This window comes from Gossypium hirsutum, chromosome A05 (assembly GCF_007990345.1).
Source record: "Gossypium hirsutum isolate 1008001.06 chromosome A05, Gossypium_hirsutum_v2.1, whole genome shotgun sequence".
NCBI classification, from domain to species: domain Eukaryota; kingdom Viridiplantae; phylum Streptophyta; class Magnoliopsida; order Malvales; family Malvaceae; genus Gossypium; species Gossypium hirsutum.
In genome coordinates, this window is record NC_053428.1 from 104,418,680 (window position 1) to 104,442,884 (window position 24,205).

The 24,205-nt window shown below is 33.9% G+C and overlaps 1 protein-coding gene, 1 long non-coding RNA gene and 1 pseudogene across 2 annotated transcripts; 1 reads left to right on the top strand and 2 right to left on the bottom strand.

The window, feature by feature from the left end:
• Positions 1-391: 391 nt before the first annotated feature.
• On the bottom strand, positions 392-2,373 carry LOC107960933 (senescence-specific cysteine protease SAG39-like; annotated as a pseudogene).
• A 9,542-nt stretch (positions 2,374-11,915) lies between these two features.
• LOC107959679 (V-type proton ATPase subunit D) lies at positions 11,916-14,492 on the bottom strand. Its single transcript, XM_016895792.2, has 2 exons — positions 14,349-14,492; positions 11,916-13,016 (listed from the first exon to the last, which is right to left on the bottom strand). The coding sequence occupies exon 2, from the start codon at positions 13,003-13,005 to the stop codon at positions 12,220-12,222; it is 786 nt and encodes a 261-aa protein (XP_016751281.1). The 5' UTR covers positions 13,006-13,016; positions 14,349-14,492; the 3' UTR covers positions 11,916-12,219.
• A 1,220-nt stretch (positions 14,493-15,712) lies between these two features.
• Positions 15,713-18,281, top strand: LOC121229641 (uncharacterized). The gene is made up of 2 exons (XR_005927492.1): positions 15,713-15,854; positions 16,373-18,281. It is a non-coding gene; the product is annotated as an uncharacterized lncRNA (long non-coding RNA).
• Positions 18,282-24,205: the final 5,924 nt, after the last annotated feature.

Below are 24,205 nucleotides of genomic sequence, written 5' to 3' on the forward strand. Positions count from 1 at the left end.
AATAAAACTAGGGTCAAATTGTAAGAAAGTATAAATGTTAAGGAAAAAAATTATCAAGTGTCATTATTAGCCACTTAAGTGTGAACTAAAATTAAACAAACTCAAAAACATTTGTGAAACAATTGAGACGTGACACGTAATAATTAGAACACTTGGGGTCCCTTAAATATAGAATATTTGATTTTGCAATATAACTAAGTCACCCCTTAAAATTATAAAATATTAAAAATAGACATTGGGGTTCTCCTAAATACGTATGTGCCTTGTTTACATCGTTCATATGGAGTAGCATGTATATATGTAGTCATTGGGGTATGCCACTCAAACTGTCCGTTTACATTGTTCATACTACATTCACGTAGAGTAGCATGTATAAAATTCATATATAATATGAGAATTTATAGAAAAGGCAACTATGGTTTAAGTTATATTTATGCAGTAGGGTAGGATGGTTGCATTGCAATGCCACAAAGGCCTTCCTTTGCATCCACATCTCTCTGCCCCAAGAGTTCTTCACCAACCAATACTTAGTCCCACCATCCTCTCCATATTCAACAGCCGTCACTCCGTGGTCCAGATCGGTGCCACAACTTCCAGTAAACACACCACCCGAGTAGAACTGAAAGTCGAACCCCCCGGCATCGATGGCAACAGAAACGGGTTGGTTTGCAACAGACTTCTGCAATGCATCTTCACTATTGGCAGGCACATCTTCAAACCCATTTATCTTAGCCGCATGGTTGGCTTCTTCGTTGGTATTGCATGTGCCATCAACTCCCTTGTAGGGGTAAATGGACTCGGTTGTTAGGCCTTTGTTCTTTTCGATGAATTGGAATGCATCATCCATTAAACCACCTTCGCAGCCTTGATCCTCACCCTTGGTGTCACAGTCCACCAGTTCCTGCTCGGACAAGGAAATTAACTTTCCTATTGTCAGCTTAGTAACCCCTTCCATGGCTGCCACGGCCGAGAACGCCCAACAGCATCCTATACAACACAGACAAAGAACAAAGCATAGTAATATTTTAGTAATGTTTCTGAGAACAAGAAATTAGGGCAGACCGCATTGGCCTTGGTCCTTGATAGGTGTAACAGCTCCTTTCTTTCTCCAATCCACGGTAGAAGGCAATGCGGTGGCGTTCTCGTATTTGAAAGTGGTAGTCGTGTTGGAACACATATGGCCCTTGAACCCATTTCGAGAAGCAGTGAACTCTTGGTTGGTTAGATCTGCAAATAGGTTCACACCGAGCTTGTACGGCTTGTTGTTGGCAGCATTGAAAGAGTCAATGCGTGCCACATTTTGTTTGAAAATCTGGAAACGTTTTTGCCTCTCGTTGGTGTCCTTGTAAACTTGTAACACCCCTATCCCGTAACCGTCGCCAGAATAGGTAAAGGGCATTACCGGACTTGTAACTCATGTCAGAACAGTAAAATTTTAAACTTTTTCTTGAAATAAAGATCATTCATTTAAATAAGTACTAAGCACAGCCAGAGATAAAATTTAAACTTCACTAAGTAAACATTCAAAAGATGCCATTTTCGCATGGCTTATATACATTAACCAAAATATTCTTCCGCCACTAGTCTATTCTATACATGCCATAAAATAGTTCTAAACATGACAGTAACAAGCAGTGGATAGTGATAGTGTGACTAGTTGCTGACGATCCCCGAGCCTGTAGCTTCGCAATGAGATCTATAAAACAGAGTAAACGGAGTAAGCATTACAATGCTTAGTAAGTTTTAAGCAGTGTCAACAGATAACAATCAAATTATAACATAGTTGTTCGTATTTTTATTTCACTCTTCCTTCGGGCATACCATCCCTTTACCGAATATGCACATCTCATCAAATACAATAGGCAGATAAACTTTCACATAAAAGTGAGCTCATGTGACATAGATATATCGTATGATTTCACATAACCTCTCACACAAATCCGATGTCACATAATCATAGGAATAGTCTCATAGATTGCTCTCGTATGCATCACATAACTACCTTATGATTTAGTGCAAATCAAGCTCACATATAAACTTGGAGTACATACCTGTTTAACCTTTCGCATTGAGTATATTTATAAGCAATTCTTATTACGAAGTCTTACCCGGACATAATCTCCACACGAAGTTATCGGGTCTTACCCGGACAAAATCCCACACGTAGTCATCGGGTCTTTAGAGCTCGGATATAGTACGAGCACAAAGCTTACGGACATTAATCAGTGATAATATTCTCGCATAAAGCCTGCGGGGTTTTAACCCGGATATAGTACTGACACAAATGCCCTTCGGGACTAATCACATTTATACACTTTCACATCCATCACGTTGGCCACTCGCCCTGTCACATGTATACACTTTCACATTCATCACATCGACCATTAGGCCTTATCACATATATACACTTTCACATTCATCACATCGGCCATTAGGCCTTATCACATATATATACACTTTCATATTCATCACATCGGCCATTAGGCCTTATCACATATATATACACTTTCACATTCATCACATCGGCCATTAGGCCTTATCACATATATACACTTTCACATTCATCACATCGGCCATTAGGCCTTATCACATATATACACTTTCACATTCATCACATCGGCCATTAGGCCTTATCACATATATGCATGTTCATATCCATCACATAGAATCCTAAATCAAAATATAGATTTTCATGTTTTCACATCACAATTATCCAAATATACTTCACATACCACATATACTTTCACGTATACACACTGTCTTGGCTGAATCTACATCTATCATTTTCCAATATCACAATTTAGAATTCACGTATGGGTTTAATCAATAGCTTATGAGCAACTAAAACAAGTTTATCAAGGTTTACAACACAATCTCAAATTCAACACAAGCTGTTTTTCCTGAGCAATAGTCACTAAATTATTTATAACTGGAGCTACAAAACTCCAAATCACTTTCCGTTAATTTTTCCTGAATATAGACTCGTATATCTTCCATCCATAAAATTTCCAGAATTTCAGGTTTGGCCAATCAATACCATATTTTTCTTAAAGTTTCCCCTGTTTCACTGTTTGACTAATCTGACCACTCTTCACTACGAATCAAATTTCTCATTTTACAGAATTCAAAATGTGTTGTATTTGATTTCATTTGAAACTAGACTCATTAAGGAGTCTAAGCATATAAATTTTATCTTATAACCATTTTGTAAAATTTATAATGATTTTCTAAAAACAGAACAGAGGATTACAGTGTCATTCTGCGCTGTCTCACACAACTTTAAGTATCTCATTATCGGAAATTCCTTTGCTTACACGGTTTCTTTTATAAGAAACTAGACTCATTAAGCTTTAATTTCATGTCTCACTCAGCCTCTAATTCAAATCCATAAATTTATGGTGATTTTCTAAAGTCACGTTACTGCTGCTGTCCTAAGCAGACTATTTCAAATTACCCTTAAATTCCCAAGCTCAAACACTTAAGAACTTACCATTTGAGCTTAGAACATATCATGGCCACATCATATCTTGTTAAATCAACTCATCATGTCCTATTATAATTGAATTTACTCAACGTTTAATCACTTAAAACTTACAAAGGAATCAAACTCAAATACTTAAGAACTTACCTCGGAAATTGCCGAACGATTACAGATCGACTATTCGGTTAGGTAGCTTTTTTCTCTTTTCCGAATTAGACTCCCTAAGCTCTTGAGCTTGAATAAACAAATTTAATCTATTACAAACCAATTATACAAACTCATGGCCGAATATAACAAGAAGACTACTGGATTCTACTAGCCACTCATTGCCCTATTATTAACCTTACTTAATTATAAACGCATTCGGCAATTTGATAATTAAGTTCATATCATGGTATCATAACTCCACATTTATCAATATATCATTAACAAAATATGCTCATGTCAAATTTACTCCCAATCACATCTCAAAATTCAGCAAGCTTAGAACTCATTTAATAATTAAATTCGGTAGCTTAATCACTTTGCTAACTACTTATGCATATAATTCAATGATTTTTACATCATCTTACAATCACCATTATTCAAGACTTTGAGATTTCCACAAATGTTCATCTAATGCCTCTAGGCCGAATGTAATATTGCATCCAAATTCACATAGTTTTTTTTGTTATATCTAATTCTAATGTACATAATCACAATTCAATTCAACATTATAAACCATTATCACCCATTTAGCCGAATATACCACATTAATTTTTAACATTACCCATGTAAATACCTATAGGTTCTTATACCTTAAATTCACACATTTAACCCTTTAATGCCTATTGATCATTCCTTTGGTCTTAACCTAAATGACAGCTCTCATTCTCCATATTTCAACCGAATTTTTCATAGCATGAAGACTTTCATACATTTATAAAAACTTTCATAACTCATTTGAGCCATCAAGCACATTTAGTTTATTCATACTCAACTAGAATCAATTATCCTCCCAAAATCATCAAACATACAAAATATACCCCATTAAGCTCATGACCGATTGCTACATGCTTCATGAACACAAAAATTTTCACATGGGTCTTGTTGCAAGCTTCAAAACCAACCAAAATTCACAACTTTTCAAAGAAAATAACATGAACCTTACCTTATTTGAAGTCTTCTTTTGCCGAATGCCCTAAGTCAAAGGTTTCTATTTTGTTTCTCAACTCACGGCAAGAAGAAGAAGAAATGGCCTTGTTATTTTCACCTCAAACATGTTTTATTCATTTATTTCATTAACTTTTATTATTTCTATTTTATGAAACCACTTTCTTTAATATAAACAAATATATTATTAACATTATTTACTAACATACAAAGCACAAAATGCCAAAATGTGTCATTCATGCCCATCATTGCCGTCCACTACCAAGAAAAATGAATGTTTGACATGCAAGTCCCTCATGCTTCAAACCATGCAATTTTTAGCCACTTCCAATTAACCTATGACATTTTCAAGATTTTTCACATAAGCCCCTTTTTATTTATTTCACATCCAAATGACAAAATTTAAAGCATGAAATTTTCACACATACTTATTCATAAATAATAAGCATAAAATATAACAATTAATTATTTTGTGACTCGGTTTTGTGGTCCCGAAACCACTTTTCGACTAGGGTCAAATTAGGGGTGTCACAACTCTCCCCCCTTTAGGGATTTTCGTCCCCGAAAATTTCCACCGATGCATAGGTTAGGATAACGTTCTCTTATTGAATTATATCCACAAAGACATTAGCTCATCGATAGCAATTGTAATTCATTATTGATTTCGCATCGGTCTATAAAATCGTTTTCTTATCTTAAAACAAATACATAAACATTTCTACAAGTATGCACATATATCTCATTTCCTTGATTTCATAAGCAATAATCACTTAATTTAATTCACAAATGCATTTCAAACACATATAAATCACATATTAACATGTATAATTCATATCATCAACCCACATATTCGTAACTCACATTTTCATTCATGTATAAGCTGTAACCTGACCGAAAGTACACATATACTCAAACATCCCAATAAATATCCTTTATCACTCCATCATATCTCACTATTCAACTTAACCTATTTCCAACAGAAAATCAACTTCCACATACCTGAACATTGAGTTCATTTAGCACATTCAATCACCGTTAACGATACCCGTATACAATCGATTTGGCATCAAGCCTCATATTGTATACCGGCATGGGATTTATTTTAGCACATAACCCATATATCCAAAATTATCAGCATTCATCACAAATTCTTACAGACTTTCAAATGTCGAACTTAATCGAAATAATTTCTTGAATATGATTAACAAAAAAAATAGGGGTCATTTAGCAATAGCACATATGACTTCATATACCAAGCATTCCATAGACTAAATCCGTAACACATTTATAACATGAATTCATTTCTTAACAACATATCCACCATCTTTTTACTTTCATCTGATTTTCTCATACCTTCCGTACATACCTGTATCACTTATTCTGATCTTACTTAATTTATCATCTTAAATATACCTGTTGAATCATTCGAAATCATTACGGATACTCATTAAGCACATATAGCTCTTACAATGCCATATCCTAGATATGGTCTTACATATTCTCACATATCGAGCCGATGCCATGTCCCAGACATGGTCTTACACACTATCTCAAATCAATGCCTTCGTCCCAGACGAGGTCTTACATGAATTCCACTTCACACACTTAGTGCCCACTGACCGATCTCGCACTCATAGTGCTCGGTTAAAGGAATTCGCACACACACAGTGCCTCTAATCATTCACACACATAGTGCTTTTATTCATTCGTTATTACACATTGAAATGACTTAACCAAGTCTATAAACATCCTGTATGTACACTTGTAAACATATCATCTCATTTAAATTTGAATTCGTATAGTAATGAACACTTAAACTTTGCTCAAATTACCGGCACGAAGCCTACAAGGCACGAAGGCCCGAATACACGTCACCAGCATGATTGCTCTTCGGGACTTAACCCGGATATTACACCAGCACGAATGCTCTTCGGGGTTTAGCACGGATATATCTCTAGCACGAATGCTCTTCGGAACTTAGTCCGGATACATCACTAGCACGAATGCTCTTCGGGATTTAGCCCGGATATATCACTAGCACGAATGCTCTTCGGGACTTAGCCCGGATATATCACTAGCACGAATGCTCTTCGGGACTTAGCCCGGATATATCACTCTCAATTCTCATGTACATATACACATATAGCAATACACATTAGCATATCATTTACATTACTTGAATACAAACACAACATGCTTATCGACCATTCAACTTCCAGTTCCATAGCCACATACAAAAATCACTTTTATAGTCATAACACTCTTTCAAAATTGCATCACTTATACCCTTATAATTCAATCCAAATCGAAATTCAAATACGAGTACATGATACGTACCTGATCAACTTAATAATTTAGGCATATCTAAGTGAAGTTATATCGCAAATTCTCATAGTCAGAAGCTTGCTACAGCTCGATCGGGATCAAGATTCATTACAATACAGCAAACACATTTTAATAGCCAAAAATCATCACACTATCATTTTATCACTTTATGGCATGCATAAATAGACTCACGCGTGCTACGTTAGTCCTAGAATCGACTAAACCTGGCTCTGATACCAATAAAATGTAACACCCCTATCCCGTAACCGTCGCCAGAATAGGTAAGGGGCATTACCGGACTTGTAACTCATGTCAGAACAGTAAAATTTTAAACTTTTTCTTGAAATAAAGATCATTCATTTAAATAAGTACTAAGCACAGCCAGAGATAAAATTTAAACTTCACTAAGTAAACATTCAAAAGATGCCATTTTCGCATGGCTTATATACATTAACCAAAAATATTCTTCCGCCACTAGTCTATTCTATACATGCCATAAAATAGTTCTAAACATGACAGTAACAAGCAGTGGATAGTGATAGTGTGACTAGTTGCTGACGATCCCCGAGCCTGTAGCTTCGCAATGAGATCTATAAAACAGAGTAAACGGAGTAAGCATTACAATGCTTAGTAAGTTTTAAGCAGTGTCAACAGATAACAATCAAATTATAACATAGTTGTTCGTATTTTTATTTCACTCTTCCTTCGGGCATACCATCCCTTTACCGAATATGCACATCTCATCATATACAATAGGCAGATAAACTTTCACATAAAAGTGAGCTCATGTGACATAGATATATCGTATGATTTCACATAACCTCTCACACAGATCCGATGTCACATAATCATAGGAATAGTCTCATAGATTGCTCTCGTATGCATCACATAACTACCTTATGATTTAGTGCAAATCAAGCTCACATATAAACTTGGAGTACATACCTGTTTAACCTTTCGCATTGAGTATATTTATAAGCAATTCTTATTACGAAGTCTTACCCGGACATAATCTCCACACGAAGTTATCGGGTCTTACCCGGACAAAATCCCCACACGTAGTCATCGGGTCTTTAGAGCTCGGATATAGTACGAGCACGAAGCTTACGGACATTAATCAGTGATAATATTCTCGCATAAAGCCTGCGGGATTTTAACCCGGATATAGTACTGACACAAATGGCCTTCGGGACTAATCACATTTATACACTTTCACATCCATCACGTTGGCCACTCGGCCCTGTCACATATATACATTTTCACATTCATCACATCGGCCATTAGGCCTTATCACATATATACACTTTCACATTCATCACATCGGCCATTAGGCCTTATCACATATATACACTTTCACATTCATCACATCGGCCATTAGGCCTTATCACATATATATACACTTTCACATTCATCACATCGGCCATTAGGCCTTATCACATATATACACTTTCACATTCATCACATCGGCCATTAGGCCTTATCACATATATACACTTTCACATTCATCACATCGGCCATTAGGCCTTATCACATATATGCATGTTCACATCCATCACATAGAATCCTAAATCAAAATATAGATTTTCATGTATTCACATCACAATTATCCAAATATACTTCACATACCACATATACTTTCACGTATACACACTGTCTTGGCTGAATCTACATCTATCATTTTCCAATATCACAATTTAGAATTCACGTATGGGTTTAATCAATAGCTTATGAGCAACTAAAACAAGTTTATCAAGGTTTACAACACAATCTCAAATTCAGCACAAGCTGTTTTTCCTGAGCAATAGTCACTAAATTATTTATAACTGGAGCTACAAAACTCCAAATCACTTTCCGTTAATTTTTCCTGAATATAGACTCGTATATCTTCCATCCATAAAATTTCCAGAATTTTAGGTTTGGCCAATCAATACCATATTTTTCTTAAAGTTTCCCCTGTTTCACTGTTTGACTAATCTGACCACTCTTCACTACGAATCAAATTTCTCATTTTACAGAATTCAAAATGTGTTGTATTTGATTTCATTTGAAACTAGACTCATTAAGGAGTCTAAGCATATAAATTTTATCTTATAACCATTTTGTAAAATTTATAATGATTTTCTAAAAACAGAACAGAGGATTACAGTGTCATTCTGCGCTGTCTCACACAACTTTAAGTATCTCATTATCGGAAATTCCTTTGCTTACACGGTTTCTTTTATAAGAAACTAGACTCATTAAGCTTTAATTTCATGTCTCACTCAGCCTCTAATTCAAATCCATAAATTTATGGTGATTTTCTAAAGTCACGTTACTGCTGCTGTCCTAAGCAGACTATTTCAAATTACCCTTAAATTCCCAAGCTCAAACACTTAAGAACTTACCATTTGAGCTTAGAACATATCATGGCCACATCATATCTTGTTAAATCAACTCATCATGTCCTATTATAATTGAATTTACTCAACGTTTAATCACTTAAAACTTACAAAGGAATCAAACTCAAATACTTAAGAACTTACCTCGGAAATTGCCGAACGATTACAGATCGACTATTCGGTTAGGTAGCTTTTTTCTCTTTTCCGAATTAGACTCCCTAAGCTCTTGAGCTTGAATAAACAAATTTAATCTATTACAAACCAATTATACAAACTCATGGCCGAATATAACAAGAAGACTACTGGATTCTACTAGCCACTCATTGCCCTATTATTAACCTTACTTAATTATAAACGCATTCGGCAATTTGATAATTAAGTTCATATCATGGTATCATAACTCCACATTTATCAATATATCATTAACAAAATATGCTCATGTCAAATTTACTCCCAATCACATCTCAAAATTCAGCAAGCTTAGAACTCATTTAATAATTAAATTCAGTAGCTTAATCACTTTGCTAACTACTTATGCATATAATTCAATGATTTTTACATCATCTTACAATCACCATTATTCAAGACTTTGAGATTTCCACAAATGTTCATCTAATGCCTCTAGGCCGAATGTAATATTGCATCCAAATTCACATAGGTTTTTTTTTGTTATATCTAATTCTAATGTACATAATCACAATTCAATTCAACATTATAGACCATTATCACCCATTTAGCCGAATATACCACATTAATTTTTAACATTACCCATGTAAATACCTATAGGTTCTTATACCTTAAATTCACACATTTAACCCTTTAATGCCTATTGATCATTCCTTTGGTCTTAACCTAAATGACAGCTCTCATTCTCCATATTTCAACCGAATTTTTCATAGCATGAAGACTTTCATACATTTATAAAAACTTTCATAACTCATTTGAGCCATCAAGCACATTTAGTTTATTCATACTCAACTAGAATCAATTATCCTCCCAAAATCATCAAACATACAAAATATACCCCATTAAGCTCATGACCGATTGCTACATGCTTCATGAACACAAAAATTTTCACATGGGTCTTGTTGCAAGCTTCAAAACCAACCAAAATTCACAACTTTTCAAAGAAAATAACATGAACCTTACCTTATTTGAAGTCTTCTTTTGCCAAATGCCCTAAGCTCAAAGGTTTCTATTTTGTTTCTCAACTCACGGCAAGAAGAAGAAGAAATGGCCTTGTTATTTTCACCTCAAACATGTTTTATTCATTTATTTCATTAACTTTTATTAGTTCTATTTTATGAAACCACTTTCTTTAATATAAACAAATATATTATTAACATTATTTACTAACATACAAAGCATAAAATGCCAAAATGTGTCATTCATGCCCATCATTGCCGTCCACTACCAAGAAAAAGGAATGTTTGACATGCAAGTCCCTCATGCTTCAAACCATGCAATTTTTAGCCACTTCCAATTAACCTATGACATTTTCAAGATTTTTCACATAAGCCCCTTTTTATTTATTTCACATCCAAATGACAAAATTTAAAGCATGAAATTTTCACACATACTTATTCATAAATAATAAGCATAAAATATAACAATTAATTATTTTTGTGACTCGGTTTTGTGGTCCCGAAACCACTTTCCGACTAGGGTCAAATTAGGGGTGTCACAAAACTCGTCCGAATTGGACCATCCATTGTTGACGCCGCTCGTACATGGATGCATCTTCAAGAGCAGCGCGGGCTGTGGCTTCACATACACCCAATATGAACAGTAAGGCCAAATAAAGGAATCGATGATGAAGCTGGTTTTTGGAAGCCATGGTGGAAGAAGAGTTTGCGATGAAATAGAAAAATGAAGAGGCACACCAAATGTGATGAATTCCTAGACTTATATATAGTCCAATTCTTTCCCCATCTTGGCTTTCTGCTGCGTGCCCTGCAAAGTCTTGTTGATGATAATTGTTTTGATAAATAATTAGAAAAATGATAAGGCACACCGACTGTGATGTATTCTTAATTTGGAAACTAAATAGTCCAAAGTCCAAATTGTTGCGATGCATATATGAGGTGTTTTCAGGACACATATCTTGTTTATATGCTTGCCCTTCAACATCCTATGATAAAGACCCATTGTCAGCATTGTTTGATAAATCGTATTAATGCAATTCGGAAGTCGGAGGAGTCTGATTTTGTATTCAAAATTGCTATAAAAAAATATCAATGTTATCAAAAGCAAACCAGACCAGACCGACGCTTGAATTGAAAACTCAATAGTTGGACATTGAGTATTTCTGGATTGGGTTGTATTATTTTTAGATTATTGGGTTTGAGTTTGGATATTGGATTGGCATAGATCCATTTAAGTTTATTTGTTACCAAAAAACTAATTGATTTATTCAATAATATGACACATGAATTCTTAAGGGGAGAGATAATAGTGTTAGAAAGAACACCCATGTACCCTGAACATGTTCCGTAAAACCAACATGGAGTATAAGTCCTGGTGAGGTAGAATGTATTGACTGAAACTAATGAACACTAAATACACGCAGCTGGAGTCGCTTAAGCAAAATTGTATGGGTACCAATAAACTGTTTTCATACAACCAAGACAGCAATGATATCATATATGCAAGCTCTAGGAGCTCATACAAAACATAGAAGATCATTCAAGCAACATACTTGAGAGCTTTGAAATGTTTCACGTCTATCGTCATAAATATCAGCTCATTAATAATAATACACAATAAATCATGACATACCATTTATTCAAAACAACACTAAATAATTAAAGGAATCTCCCACCATCAAATAGGCACCAGATAGAAACCCAGAACTCCTAGGAAAGAACATAACTAACCTCTTCATTAGAAAATAATATCTTCATCCTTCTCCCTGGCTGCGGATAGCATATTGTGAGCTGAATTTATAGAGACCCCTTTTCTCAAGGAAACCTTCTCAGCAACCTGTTCCTCAGCAAACAGCTTGGCCTCTGCAAGCTGTCTCTCTATCTCCCTCTTCTTATAACCTTGTATCTTCTTTAACCTGAAGAAATCCTCCCTTTCAAGCTCATCCAACTCTCCCTTGATGTAACTTATGGTATTCTCCAACCTTGGCTTCACAACATTCTCCAAAGCATTAACCCTGCGATTTGTAGTCTTGATTGCCTCGTCAAGTGTCAAGAATGATGTCTGAAGAGAAGCAAGCTCAACTAGAACCTCAATTGCTTTCACATAAGCAGCACGACACTGTTGAACCTGTTGCCCACCTCTGGCCAAACCAGTCAGATCATTCTTGGTCTCACCTTCAGTGAAATACTCAAACTTGGGAAGTTTCACTCCAGCAACATTCTCTTGTCGGGACCGAACTTTAAGAGAAGCATTTTGAACATTCTCAAGGACAACATGCTTGATGTTCTCACCAGCAACATACTTGGCCTCAGTTAGGGAAAATGAAGAGGTTTTCATAATCTCTCCCATTGATTCTTTTGTAGATACTATCTTCTTAAGGATCTGACGAAATTGTACAGTAAGGGCATCACTCTTTTTCTTGAGAAGTGCATGACCTCTTGTAGCACCCACAAGCCGAGCTTTCATGATTCCAAGCATTGTAACAGTTGGAACCACATTCAAGCGCTGGGATTGACCGGACATCTTTCAGATATCTGAATTAAGAGAAAATAGAGGTAGGATTAATTAATATATACAAGAAACAGAAAGAAATATTGATTAGCCTACCTCCAAACAGAAGGAAATAAGTTTTCAATTTTAAAGGCATATCCTCAACTTTAGCTTAATTCATCAAGCCTTTAACTTTAGTTAACAGTTTAATCAGAGCAATTAAAATAGAAGAAGCAATAAGATCCAAGGACAGCAGAGAACCGTGGAGCACAAAATAATAATTCAGATTCTATGAATTAGTTGTCTAATGCATGCATCTTGTCAGCAAGAATAGCAATTTTTTTTCCATGAAAATAAACATGAGATGGCAAGTTCACACTGTAATAAGATCAAACAAGTTTGCCCATTAGACAAAAATTTTAGGGAATCCTATGTAAAAAGGAGCCAAAAAGGCACATTTAGAACAACATTCATATCCAGGATAGTTAATTTATCCTTATGTTATTGCAGTATTTTCTTATATAGCAGTAAACAGTTCACCAACAATAGCTAATTTAGCTGGAAAATAACCCTTTCACATTTCGGTCACATACTGTCTGTTCTTTTTCTGTTTATTTTCCTAAATTTAAAGTATTTAAATGTCATTTTATATTTTTATTTCCAATACATACATGATAGTTTGGGTAAGTAATTAAAAGATATATGTCTGTCTATATGATAACCCGCTCAGCCAAAATTCCATTGACAACTCAACATCGCATTGAAAATCATAAGCAAATCAGGAGAAGAAAGGAAACGAGGCTAATCCAAATGGTAAGCACAACCAGAAAGCCAAGTGATTCATGATCCAAACTCTGACTCAAAAGTATTTAAGATTCATGATCAGACAGTAGCACCCAAAGGATCCCAAATCTCAAAGAAGTAAACTAAAAGATAGAATCATTTGCCCTATAATGTTTCTTTTGGGTTATGCCCGTACAATGAGATTTATGCTTGGCGCAATGGCGACTGGAAGCGTACAGACAGAGAAAGCTCTCAAGTGAGGACTTGAACTGATGAAATTCAGTTCCGATCAGGCTTCAATTAAGCTAATTCTTTCAAAATTACATTTTTTTTTAACTTGAATGATCAAATCTTCTTGCTTTAAATATGCTTTGAATTTAATTTGATTACGAAAACGCGAGCCTTGGTAATGAAACTGCAACAAGATTCGAGAATTTTCTAAACCCAAAACGAAATGATCCACTTAATTTCCTAATCAAACACTTAAATAACAACCCAAATCAAATCATCAATTACGTAAAAACGACATAGAGATCCAAAGAGGGATCGAATGAAATTAAAGGAGAAATTAGAAATCGAGGGAGAAAGAGAACCTGAACAAAACGACGTCACCGGTAAACAGAGCGGTGTTTCGCCGCCGGCGTTCAAAGATCGAAGAATGAATTTCGCTGTGCGTATCTCGAGTTTTATTGTAATTTTGATTTTGATATCTCTGTTAAAAGGATAAAGAGGAAAACGGGATTGGGAATAAATACTTAGGCCTTTTGTTCGAAAACCACTGATTAAAAAGTATGCTTTATTCATGATTACATCCTTAATTATATATAAATATATATTTTTTATTTTAGTATCTAATTTCTTTTGCTTTATTTTGTTATTTTATTTTATTTTTCTTCAAAAATTATCGATATTTAATAAATATAATCACCTTGTCGCTAAAATATTTTTAAAGTATGAAAAATATTTAGTACCAAAATAAATATATATAATTTAAAGGCTAAATTATGAATTACGCCAAAAAGTGTAAAATAATTGATAAATTTTTATTTAAGTTAATATAATATTTGATATCTAAACTTTATATTTTTTCTAATTTAATTTTTTTTGTTTTAATATGATGCCCGAACATGACATATGATACACATATCACCCTAAAATACTAAAGTTCTTAATTTACAATAAATAAAATTTCACCAACGAAAGAAATTGTGACACATGACATAAATACCATGCAAACATTTGATTAATCAATGTCACATTAGATAATCATATATATACACTATAACAATATAAGGTTATAAAAAAAATTAGTCATGTTCATATTGGAGTCTTTCCTTTTAATGTTTTTTTAAGTTATTCCATACTTTTTGTTTAAAAATTTTCTTTAGCTTTTTGTTTAAAAATTTCTTTATATTTTTAATGTTATAATATTGTTTTAAATAATTTATATCTTTTTGTTTTAAGATTTTACTTAATTAAATTAACTTTTAATGTTATAATATTAAAATTAATGAATATTAAATTGTTAAGTTTAAAATATAGTTTTAAAAAACACATTAATAATTTATATGTTTCAAATATAATTAGAGTTAATTACATTTGTTGATTAAAGTAGAGTAAAGATAAATATAAAATTATAAAAAATTAAATTTTAACAATTTTAACATTAAAACAAATTAATTGAACAAAATAAATAATTTATATGTTTCAAATATAACCCTAGCAAGTCAAGGTTTGCCGCACTGGCATGAGTATTTAAGTCTTTTTTTCTTGTCTTTTGTTCTCTCACTTTTTTTTTTTTGCAACTTGTGTTCTGAAAATTAGCCTTTATTTTACCCTTGAAAGAAGGATTCCCAAGTTTCATGGTTGGTACTTGCATCAATGGAAAACGAATTAGCAGATCTAACACTCAATGAAAAAGAGGATGGAATTTTGCAAATTCAAATAGATTCAGTCTTAGGAAAAGAAAGGGGTGAGTTCCAACTAATAGGTTGTTTCCTAACGGCAAGTATAATCCACTTCCCAGCTATGAAAAGCATGATGGCGAATCTGTGGCATCCGGTCCGTGGAGTTTAGATCCGAGATTTGGGAGAAAAAAGGTATTTATTTCAATTTTTTCATGTCATAGACATAGAACTGGTTCTTAAGGGATTACCATGGACTTTCAACAATCACTTGTTGGATCTTTATAGATTACAATGGGGGAGGATCCGTTAAAAGTGTCATTAATCTTTACCCCTTTTTGGGTACAAATTCATGATGTCCCTGTTGGTTTATTTTCTAAAAAATTAACAGTACAATTGAGTAATTTTTTGGGAAAATTTTTCGAATACAATGGCGTAAATCTAGGGAAGGAAAATCGTAATTACATGCATATAATGGCTCAAATTGACATTAGAAGACCATTGAAAAGGAAAAAATAGGTTATGTTTAATGGAAGATGTTCACATGTTAGATTTAAGTATGAATGAATATCTCTGTTCTGTTTCTATTGTGGTCGTTTGGGACATAATGATTCGTTTTGTGAAGCTAAGATGTTGCTTAGGGTGGAAATTGCTGAATTAGCTTGAGATCTATCTTTGTGCGCTCAATCACGTAGAGTCTTATCAATGAACAGTATCTGGCTTAGGGAGGAAGATGATGGAAAACGTGAAGGGGATAGGAGGAACAATCGGGTTTCAAGGGACAGAATATGGGATGAAGTCAATAATGGAAAAAGTGGAAAGGCTATCGATCCAATATTGGGTTTTAATCTGGAAGAGTGATCATCATCTCTTGATCGACAAAAGGAAAATATACTGTCTGATTTGACGCAAACAACTATAGAGCGTGACCTGGAGGATGGTGTCCTAATTGGAAAAGAAGGGAAGAAGAGAGATAGAGGAGCGATGGAAAATTTATCGACGAGAGAAGAAACTGATAGCTCAATAGCAAGAAATAGAAGATTGGTAGAATTTAATCATTTATCATCGACGGCTGCCAAGAGGCAAGCCAGCTGGTCACAATGAAAATTTTGAGCTGGAATGTCCATGGTTTGGGGAGGTTATGGACGATTCGATGGCTTCGACATCTGCTGAAGACGTATAATCTCCATATCATCTTCTTTATGGAGACAAAGCCTGGTAATAGACAGATGGAATGGGTGCGCCAAAAATGCGGTTTTGTGCATGGTGTTGAAGTTGATTCAGAAGGTAGTAGATGTGGCTTATGTTTGGCATGGAGATTGGATGTTTCGGTCATACTTCGATCTTTTTTAAAAAGGCATATTGATGTGGAAATTGAGGATAACGAAACAAGAGTAAAATGAGATTTACAAGTTTCTATGGGTCCCCTTATACACAAGATAGGAATGAATCATGAGATGTTTTGAAAAGTCTAAGTATTGCTGACGACATCTCTTGGTTTGTTTGTGGGACTTTAATGAAATAATGTATGGGTCTGAAAAGAAAGGAATGCTACCTAAGGATGAAAGAAGAATGGATCTATTTCGAAGAACTTTGGAGGAATGTCAACTGATTGATATAGGATATTCTGGCAGATGGTTCACATAGGAAAGAGGTAATCTTCCAAAGACGAATATACGTGAAAGGCTAGATAGAGGAGTGGCTAATGCCAGATGGGTATCCATGTTTCCAGAGATGAAAGTGCAACATTTAGTGCATTCTTTTTCAGACCATTATCCTCTCTTAATTAATACAAGTATCGAAGGGGGACGCTTGAAGAATAGAACTTTCAAATTTGAAGCCTAGTGGTCATTGGGGGAATCTTTCCTTAATGAAGTTAATAGAATTTGGGAGATGTCTTCAGGGAACTCGATGCAAAAGTTAGAAAACTTGAAGAAGAGTTTGAACAAATAGGCTTGACAAATCCAAATGAATCGAAAGAAGAGGAAGCAGGCTCTTACGGCTAAGTTATTAGAATTATATGAAGCCAATAAAGATGATAATAATTTGGCTGAGTTGATCAACACAAAAATATATTTAAACTTCGAGATTGAAAAAGATGAATGCTACTAGGAACAGAGGGCTCGACTGAACTGGCTGAAAGTTAGAGATAAAAATACATCTTTTTTTCATAGTCAATCAACACAACATAAGAAGAAAAATCTCATTCGTAAGTTGCTAAATGAAGATGGCAGGGAAACAGATGCCTTACAGGAAATGGAGGGAGTCGCTTATTTATATTTCCAGAAGTTATTCTCGACAGGACAAAAGGGGTCCTTGTGAACATTTGTTATCAGGCATTGGTCGGTGTATACATGATGAGATAATAAACAACTAATTGCAAAATATACGAAAGAAGAAATTCAAGTAGTGGTGTTCGAGATGGGATGTACGAAGGCTCCAAAAAAAGATGGACTTCCAGGATTATTTTATTAGAAATGCTGGCACATTATTGGAGATAAAGTCACCGATTTCTATTTACAACTTTTAAATGGTAGTATGGAGGTTAGTTCAATTAATTCTGTAAATATTGTGTTCATCTCAAAAAATTCTAGCCTTCTAATATGACGCATTTTCGTCCAATTAGTCTTTCTAATGTTCTGTATAAAATCTTAGCAAAGGCTATTACGAATCATTTTTGTAAAGTGATTGGAAAATGTATTGATGCTGCACAAAGTGCTTTTGTGCCAAGAAGATTAATATCTAAAAACGTGCTGTTAGCTTATGAAATTCTGAATACGTTGAAGCAGAAGAAGATGGGGAAGAAAAGGTTCATAGCAGTGAAACTCGATATGAGTAAAGCTTATGATAGGGTAGAATAGGACTTTATAAAGTAGATAATGATATGAATGGGTTTTACAACTAGAAGGATAGAGGCTATTATGCAATGTGTTACCACTGATTCTTATTTAGTAGTCATGAATGGACATCTAGGAGAGAAATTCAACCGACTAGAGGACTTCGTCAAGGTAACCCATTAAGTCCATTTTTATTTCTTTTATATGGTGAGGACTTTTCGAGTCTAATGTGACTAGTAGTAAGGGAAAGGCTTTTGAAAGGAGTGAAAGTTAGTAGGAATGGTCTGTCGATTTCACACTTATTATTTGCAGATAACTGTATCCTATTTGGGGAAGCAATAAGAAGGGGGCGCGTTTATTCAAAAATATCTTACAAGAATATAGACTTTGCTCTGGTCAGTGTGTGAACTTCGATAAATCAACGATATTTTTCAATAAAAACACATTAAAGGAAGATAAGCAAATGGTAGTCAATTTATTGGGAGTTCGTAGTTCAAGCGAGCCAGAGTGCTATCTAGGTCTAACGAATATGGTGGAAAGGAGAAAAAAGAAAGTTTTTCAGAATTTGAAAGATCGCCTTAAAAAACGTATCGATAACTAGAGTACCAGGTTTCTATAGCAAGGTGGGAAAGAAGTCTTTATTAAAGTAATTCTCCAAGCTACTCCAACTTATACGATGGTCTATTTTTTATTACCTAATTCTTTATGTGATAATCTCGAAAATATTATAGCGAAATATTGGTGGCAGAAGGGACATGGGAAAAGGGGAATTCATTGGTGCACTTGGAAGAATTTTTATTTTTTAAAAGAAAATAGTGGCTTAGGTTTTCGAAATTTGAGCCAATTTAATATTGCGTTGCTTGCTAAGCAAGGATAGCGTCTGATTAATTATCCTAATTCATTACTAGTCAAGGTTTTAAAAGCAAAATACTATCTAAAATTGAATTTCTTAGAGGCCCAGTTAGGAACTTTACCTTCACTTACCTGGAAGAGTATTTGGGCAGCTAAGGGTCTCCTTCAAAAAGGTTTGTGCTGGCGAATTGGAAGAAGAAATAAAGTCTCCATTTGGAGTGATTGCTGGATCCAGGGGATTGAATTATTGGAAAGGCATAATAGTTCAAACAATATGCAGTTAGAGTTAGTATCGGATCTTATTGATTATACAAATAGGAAATAGAGGGCAGAGCTGATTAGCAATACCTTTCACTCGGATGTTGCTCGCACAATTTTACAGATCCCATTATCGGAATAAGATCACGAGGACTTTCAAGTCTGGAGGGGCGAACCAACTGGTGAATACTCAACTCGTAATGCCTGTAAGCTATTACAAAATGCTAATCTGAATCCTAGTAATTATTTATTACAGACTGGAATTAAGGAATTTTTTGGAAAGCTAAGGAACCTACAGCTACCATCTAAGATTATAATCATAATCTGGCGCATCTCCTAGAATTACATTCTTACTTTGGGCAATCTCAAATATAGAAGAATAGTGACAAATGCCAGTTGCCCTCGTTGTGGTTACGGAGAAGAAAATTGTTATCACATCTTCAGGTAATGTCCTATAAGCACCGAAGTTTAGCAGTTATTAAATCTATCTTGGATCACAAATATCATGTATCAAAATTTTTGGGAGTGACTTGCCGCGATTTTCAAACAAGGAACAAACGAACAGTGCAAATATTTTTGTTATGCCTTATGGTTATTTTGGTATTCAAGGAATCAACTTTTGCATGAAATGGTACATTCAATAGGCAAAGACCTCACTCAAAAAGTCTAGAACCACATGGCAGAATACGAAAGGATTAGAGCAAAGAAGATTTTATCAAACATTATGCATAATTAAAAAACTGTGGAGGACTTACCAATTATGAAGATCCAGTTTGATGTTGCGTTCGATAACAAAGTTTTTAGATCAGCGTCAGGACTGGTGGTCTAGGGTACGATGAATGAGTATTTGGCCTCGAAATCGATTCTTCATAACAATATTGCATCTCCGTTCGCAGCAGAAGCATATGCAGGGTTAGAAGTAGTTAAGTTAGGAATTGAAATGGGTTTTAGGAAATACAAATATTGTGTGATTCATTAACAGTAATCAAGAAATGTTAGTCAACAGCAACTGATTATTCAGTTATTGGAGCGATTATTAGAGATATCCAGAGTAAGAAATCATGTTTCCAAAAGATCGAGTTCAAGCTTATCTAGAAAATAAAGAATACGAGAGCCCATAATATCGTGAAGGAGGCATTGAAGAGAAGCAAGAGGGTATACTTGGAGAATGAAGAGACAATTCGTCACAATGTTGGTGCAGCAGAGCAATGGGCAAGGAATCTGGACTAAGAAGACAGGGAGAGGATTTGGTTTTAAAGCAGACAGCAAAGAAATATATTCTTGGGCAGTGCTATCGTCAGACGAATAGAACAAATGGGATAGATGAAATGAAACAACGAGAAAGATTAATGGTTTCCAACCATTGGAAGATTGACTAAGAGTAGATTAGGTTTCATTTTTTCAATGCGTATTAATTCTCTGATGATCCATTATTTTATTTCCGTTTCTTTTATTATTTCTTTATGTTTTGATGGTCTCCACTTCAGACTGTGAAAGCCCGGTTTGATATTTTGGGCTTGTCTTAGCAGGCTTGAAACCTTTGTTTTTTCTTTAGTTTATTTCAATAAATACCCAGTCAATCCTTGATCAAAAAAATATATAATAAGAGTTAATTACATTCATTGACTAAAGTAAAGTAAAAATATTATTAACAATATATATAAAATATAATAAGAGTTAATTATATTCATTGATGAATTTTTTTTTATACAAGGCTCAACAGGGGAAGAGATAAAGTGAAGTAAGTAGTGATTCTATGGAAGTCAATTCACCTAAAGAGGCAGAGAGCCAAAAGGGAATATGATGACAAGCTAATTATTGAGAGATAGAAAAAGTATTTGGGCAAAGTAACTTTAGGGTTGAAAAACCAATCCTTTCTCCATCACTAGAAGGGCTTTTATAAGAGAGGCCTTCTTGTCCACTACCATGACATGGTAGGATAAATATTTTGTCTCGCCAAACTCGTAGAGGATATTCATGGTGGGTCCTATTTTTTTATTCATTCGATCAGTACAAGTTTATTGATACATACACAGATGTTGTGAAATTTATTAAATTCCATTCACCGAATTTGTCAATTATTAAGTTCAGAAATTAGTCAACTTACAACAATTTTTTGGATGGGATCTAAAAATTGAGATGCCTTCATAGTGCCCGAAGATCTATCTCTTTGCTTCTAAATGCAGTTTGAATCACTCAATTTCAAGTTCGGGAGATCAAGTTATAACTGTTTTAGTGAAGACTAGGCGAGTAGAATTTCTGGATTGATTTATTATGGAAATTACGAGTTTCATGCTTTTAATTCGAGTTTAAATCATATTGGATTTGATTTTTAGGCTTAATTGTATTTATATATGAGCCTAATATTGTATTTATTAGGTATTATTATTTTATTATATATTTATTCCAAATTTTAGATATATTTTTAAATATTTTAAGTTATTTAGGAGTTTTATGTTTCTTAGTCAACAAAAAATTTTAATTTAAAACCACTCTTATTTAGATTAATTAGATTTTCAGTACAAGGAATGTTGTGATTAAGCGCATAGTTGCCTTACTGTACAAGGTAGTATCGTTCATTCCTTTTGATTTTGGTCAATTGGTTTTTAACGAAATAGTCAAGTATGCATAGACTAAGAACACAATGCTTGCTTTGCCTTTTACATCCTTCATTTTCTAAATTCTCTTGAAGTAAAAGCTAGACATAGTGGAGAAGGATGAAGTTCATGAAGTTGAGAAGAAGGACTTGAAAGTTCCTCAAAACGAAAAAAAGGGAAAGCATGCTACAAATGGCACTAAAGTGGATGCTTCGATACTAATAAAGATGATGAGCTACACTAGTTTTTCCTCTAGTTGAAACTAGTTCAACATTTTCTAGAGTTCTATGTGTTGCATAGGTTAGATTTATAGAGCATTTGGATGAAGAAGTTATATATCTTGAAAAGAATATCTAGTATCATGAGCAATAATTAAAGCTTCTCCAATGTATATGACACGTAAGGCTGAAGTTAGAAAATTTTTTTAGAGGGGAAATTTAATTGTAACTTTTACAGTAGTAAAAATGTAATTTCACTATTTTAATAGCCTCTATCTTTATAATTTTTAAAATATTAATTTTTTTAATTTTTAGGTAGGCCAAAGTACAATTTGATTTTTACTAATTTAAAATTTTAAAAATTTCAAAGGGTTTAAATAGAAATTTTTTATTTTAGGGGGCTGGTCCCCTGCCAGCCTCCCTTGATTTCACCCCTGATGACACAGAATCTCCGTTACAAGATGGATTTACTTGTTTATGGCACCTAATACCTTTGTATTTGTGAACAAAAGGGGGGGAAGTGAGTTTTGTTGGATGGTCTCTTTAATGATTGTTGTTTATGTTCTGTTGAATTTTTTTTTTGGATGATGATACATTAAATTTTATTACTTTTTCTATTCTGGGACATTTACTTGATGAATTGTGCTTGTTGTATATCTGCTATGATATTAGATTACTATGCATATTGATTGTTTATGTTTTTGTTATTTTGCACTAATAGTTAATTAATTTCATTATTTTAAATCATAGTTGATTGGATGGATTAACGGGGAGGGGGAGTATTGACATGATATGGGTTGAATTACCTTGTTTGATGTATTGATATGTTTTTTAGTCAAAATTTCAAATTGGGAGATTGTTATTGTTAGTTACAAGGGTTAAATGTCAAGTTAGTTACAATTTAAGGAACATCTAGCAGGCTATAGTAACTTGCATTATTTGGTTGACATATTTTGAGCAAAATTAGTAGCCAACGAAGGATTACATCAAGACTTTCAATATAATTAAAGTTCTCATAAATAATAGATCTGATCTTTAAAGAGTTTGATGTCGAAAAGATCTCTTTCAATATACTCTTTATTGAATAATTGTTCGAAATGACTTGCTTAAGTTTAATGTATTTGAGAGAAAGCACTTAACTTGTTCATTGAGGGATTAATTTTCAGTATATATTTGTGTAAGTAAACTGCTTTAATTTTTCTTTTGTTACTAAGTCACAAGAAAATTGAACTCTGTATATGTTGAAATTGGATCTTCCTTGCATCAGTTGAGATTTAGAGTTCTGGGGTAAGAATTAGTAGGGTAAAAATGAGATTATAATTTGATAAGTAAGTTGAACTTATATAATATTTTGTAGTTATCGAGAGAAAATATCCATGAAAACTAATCCATTTAGACTTCGTGATTATCTGTACTAACAATAATATTTTTAGGATCTGAAAATTACAATATATTTTATCATTTAATTATAAGATTCAGACAATTTTACCACTGTAACTAACGGTAACTTCTATAGGCAGAAAAGTGATGAATTTAAGTGAAGCCCAGCAACCAAAATAAACGGTGAATCCAATACCACGTCATCGAATATCAATGATACCTAGCGGTAGTGGTGTGTTAGCATCTCCTAACGTCATTGTCTTTGAAAGCAATTACCTGCTTTATTTCTTATCTGCATTCATATTCTTCCTTTGCAAATTATCCTGCACATTTCTCCTTTAAAATATTTATAATTTTTTTTGCAAAAAAAAATCGAAAGAGTTAAAAAAACATGATTGATAAAT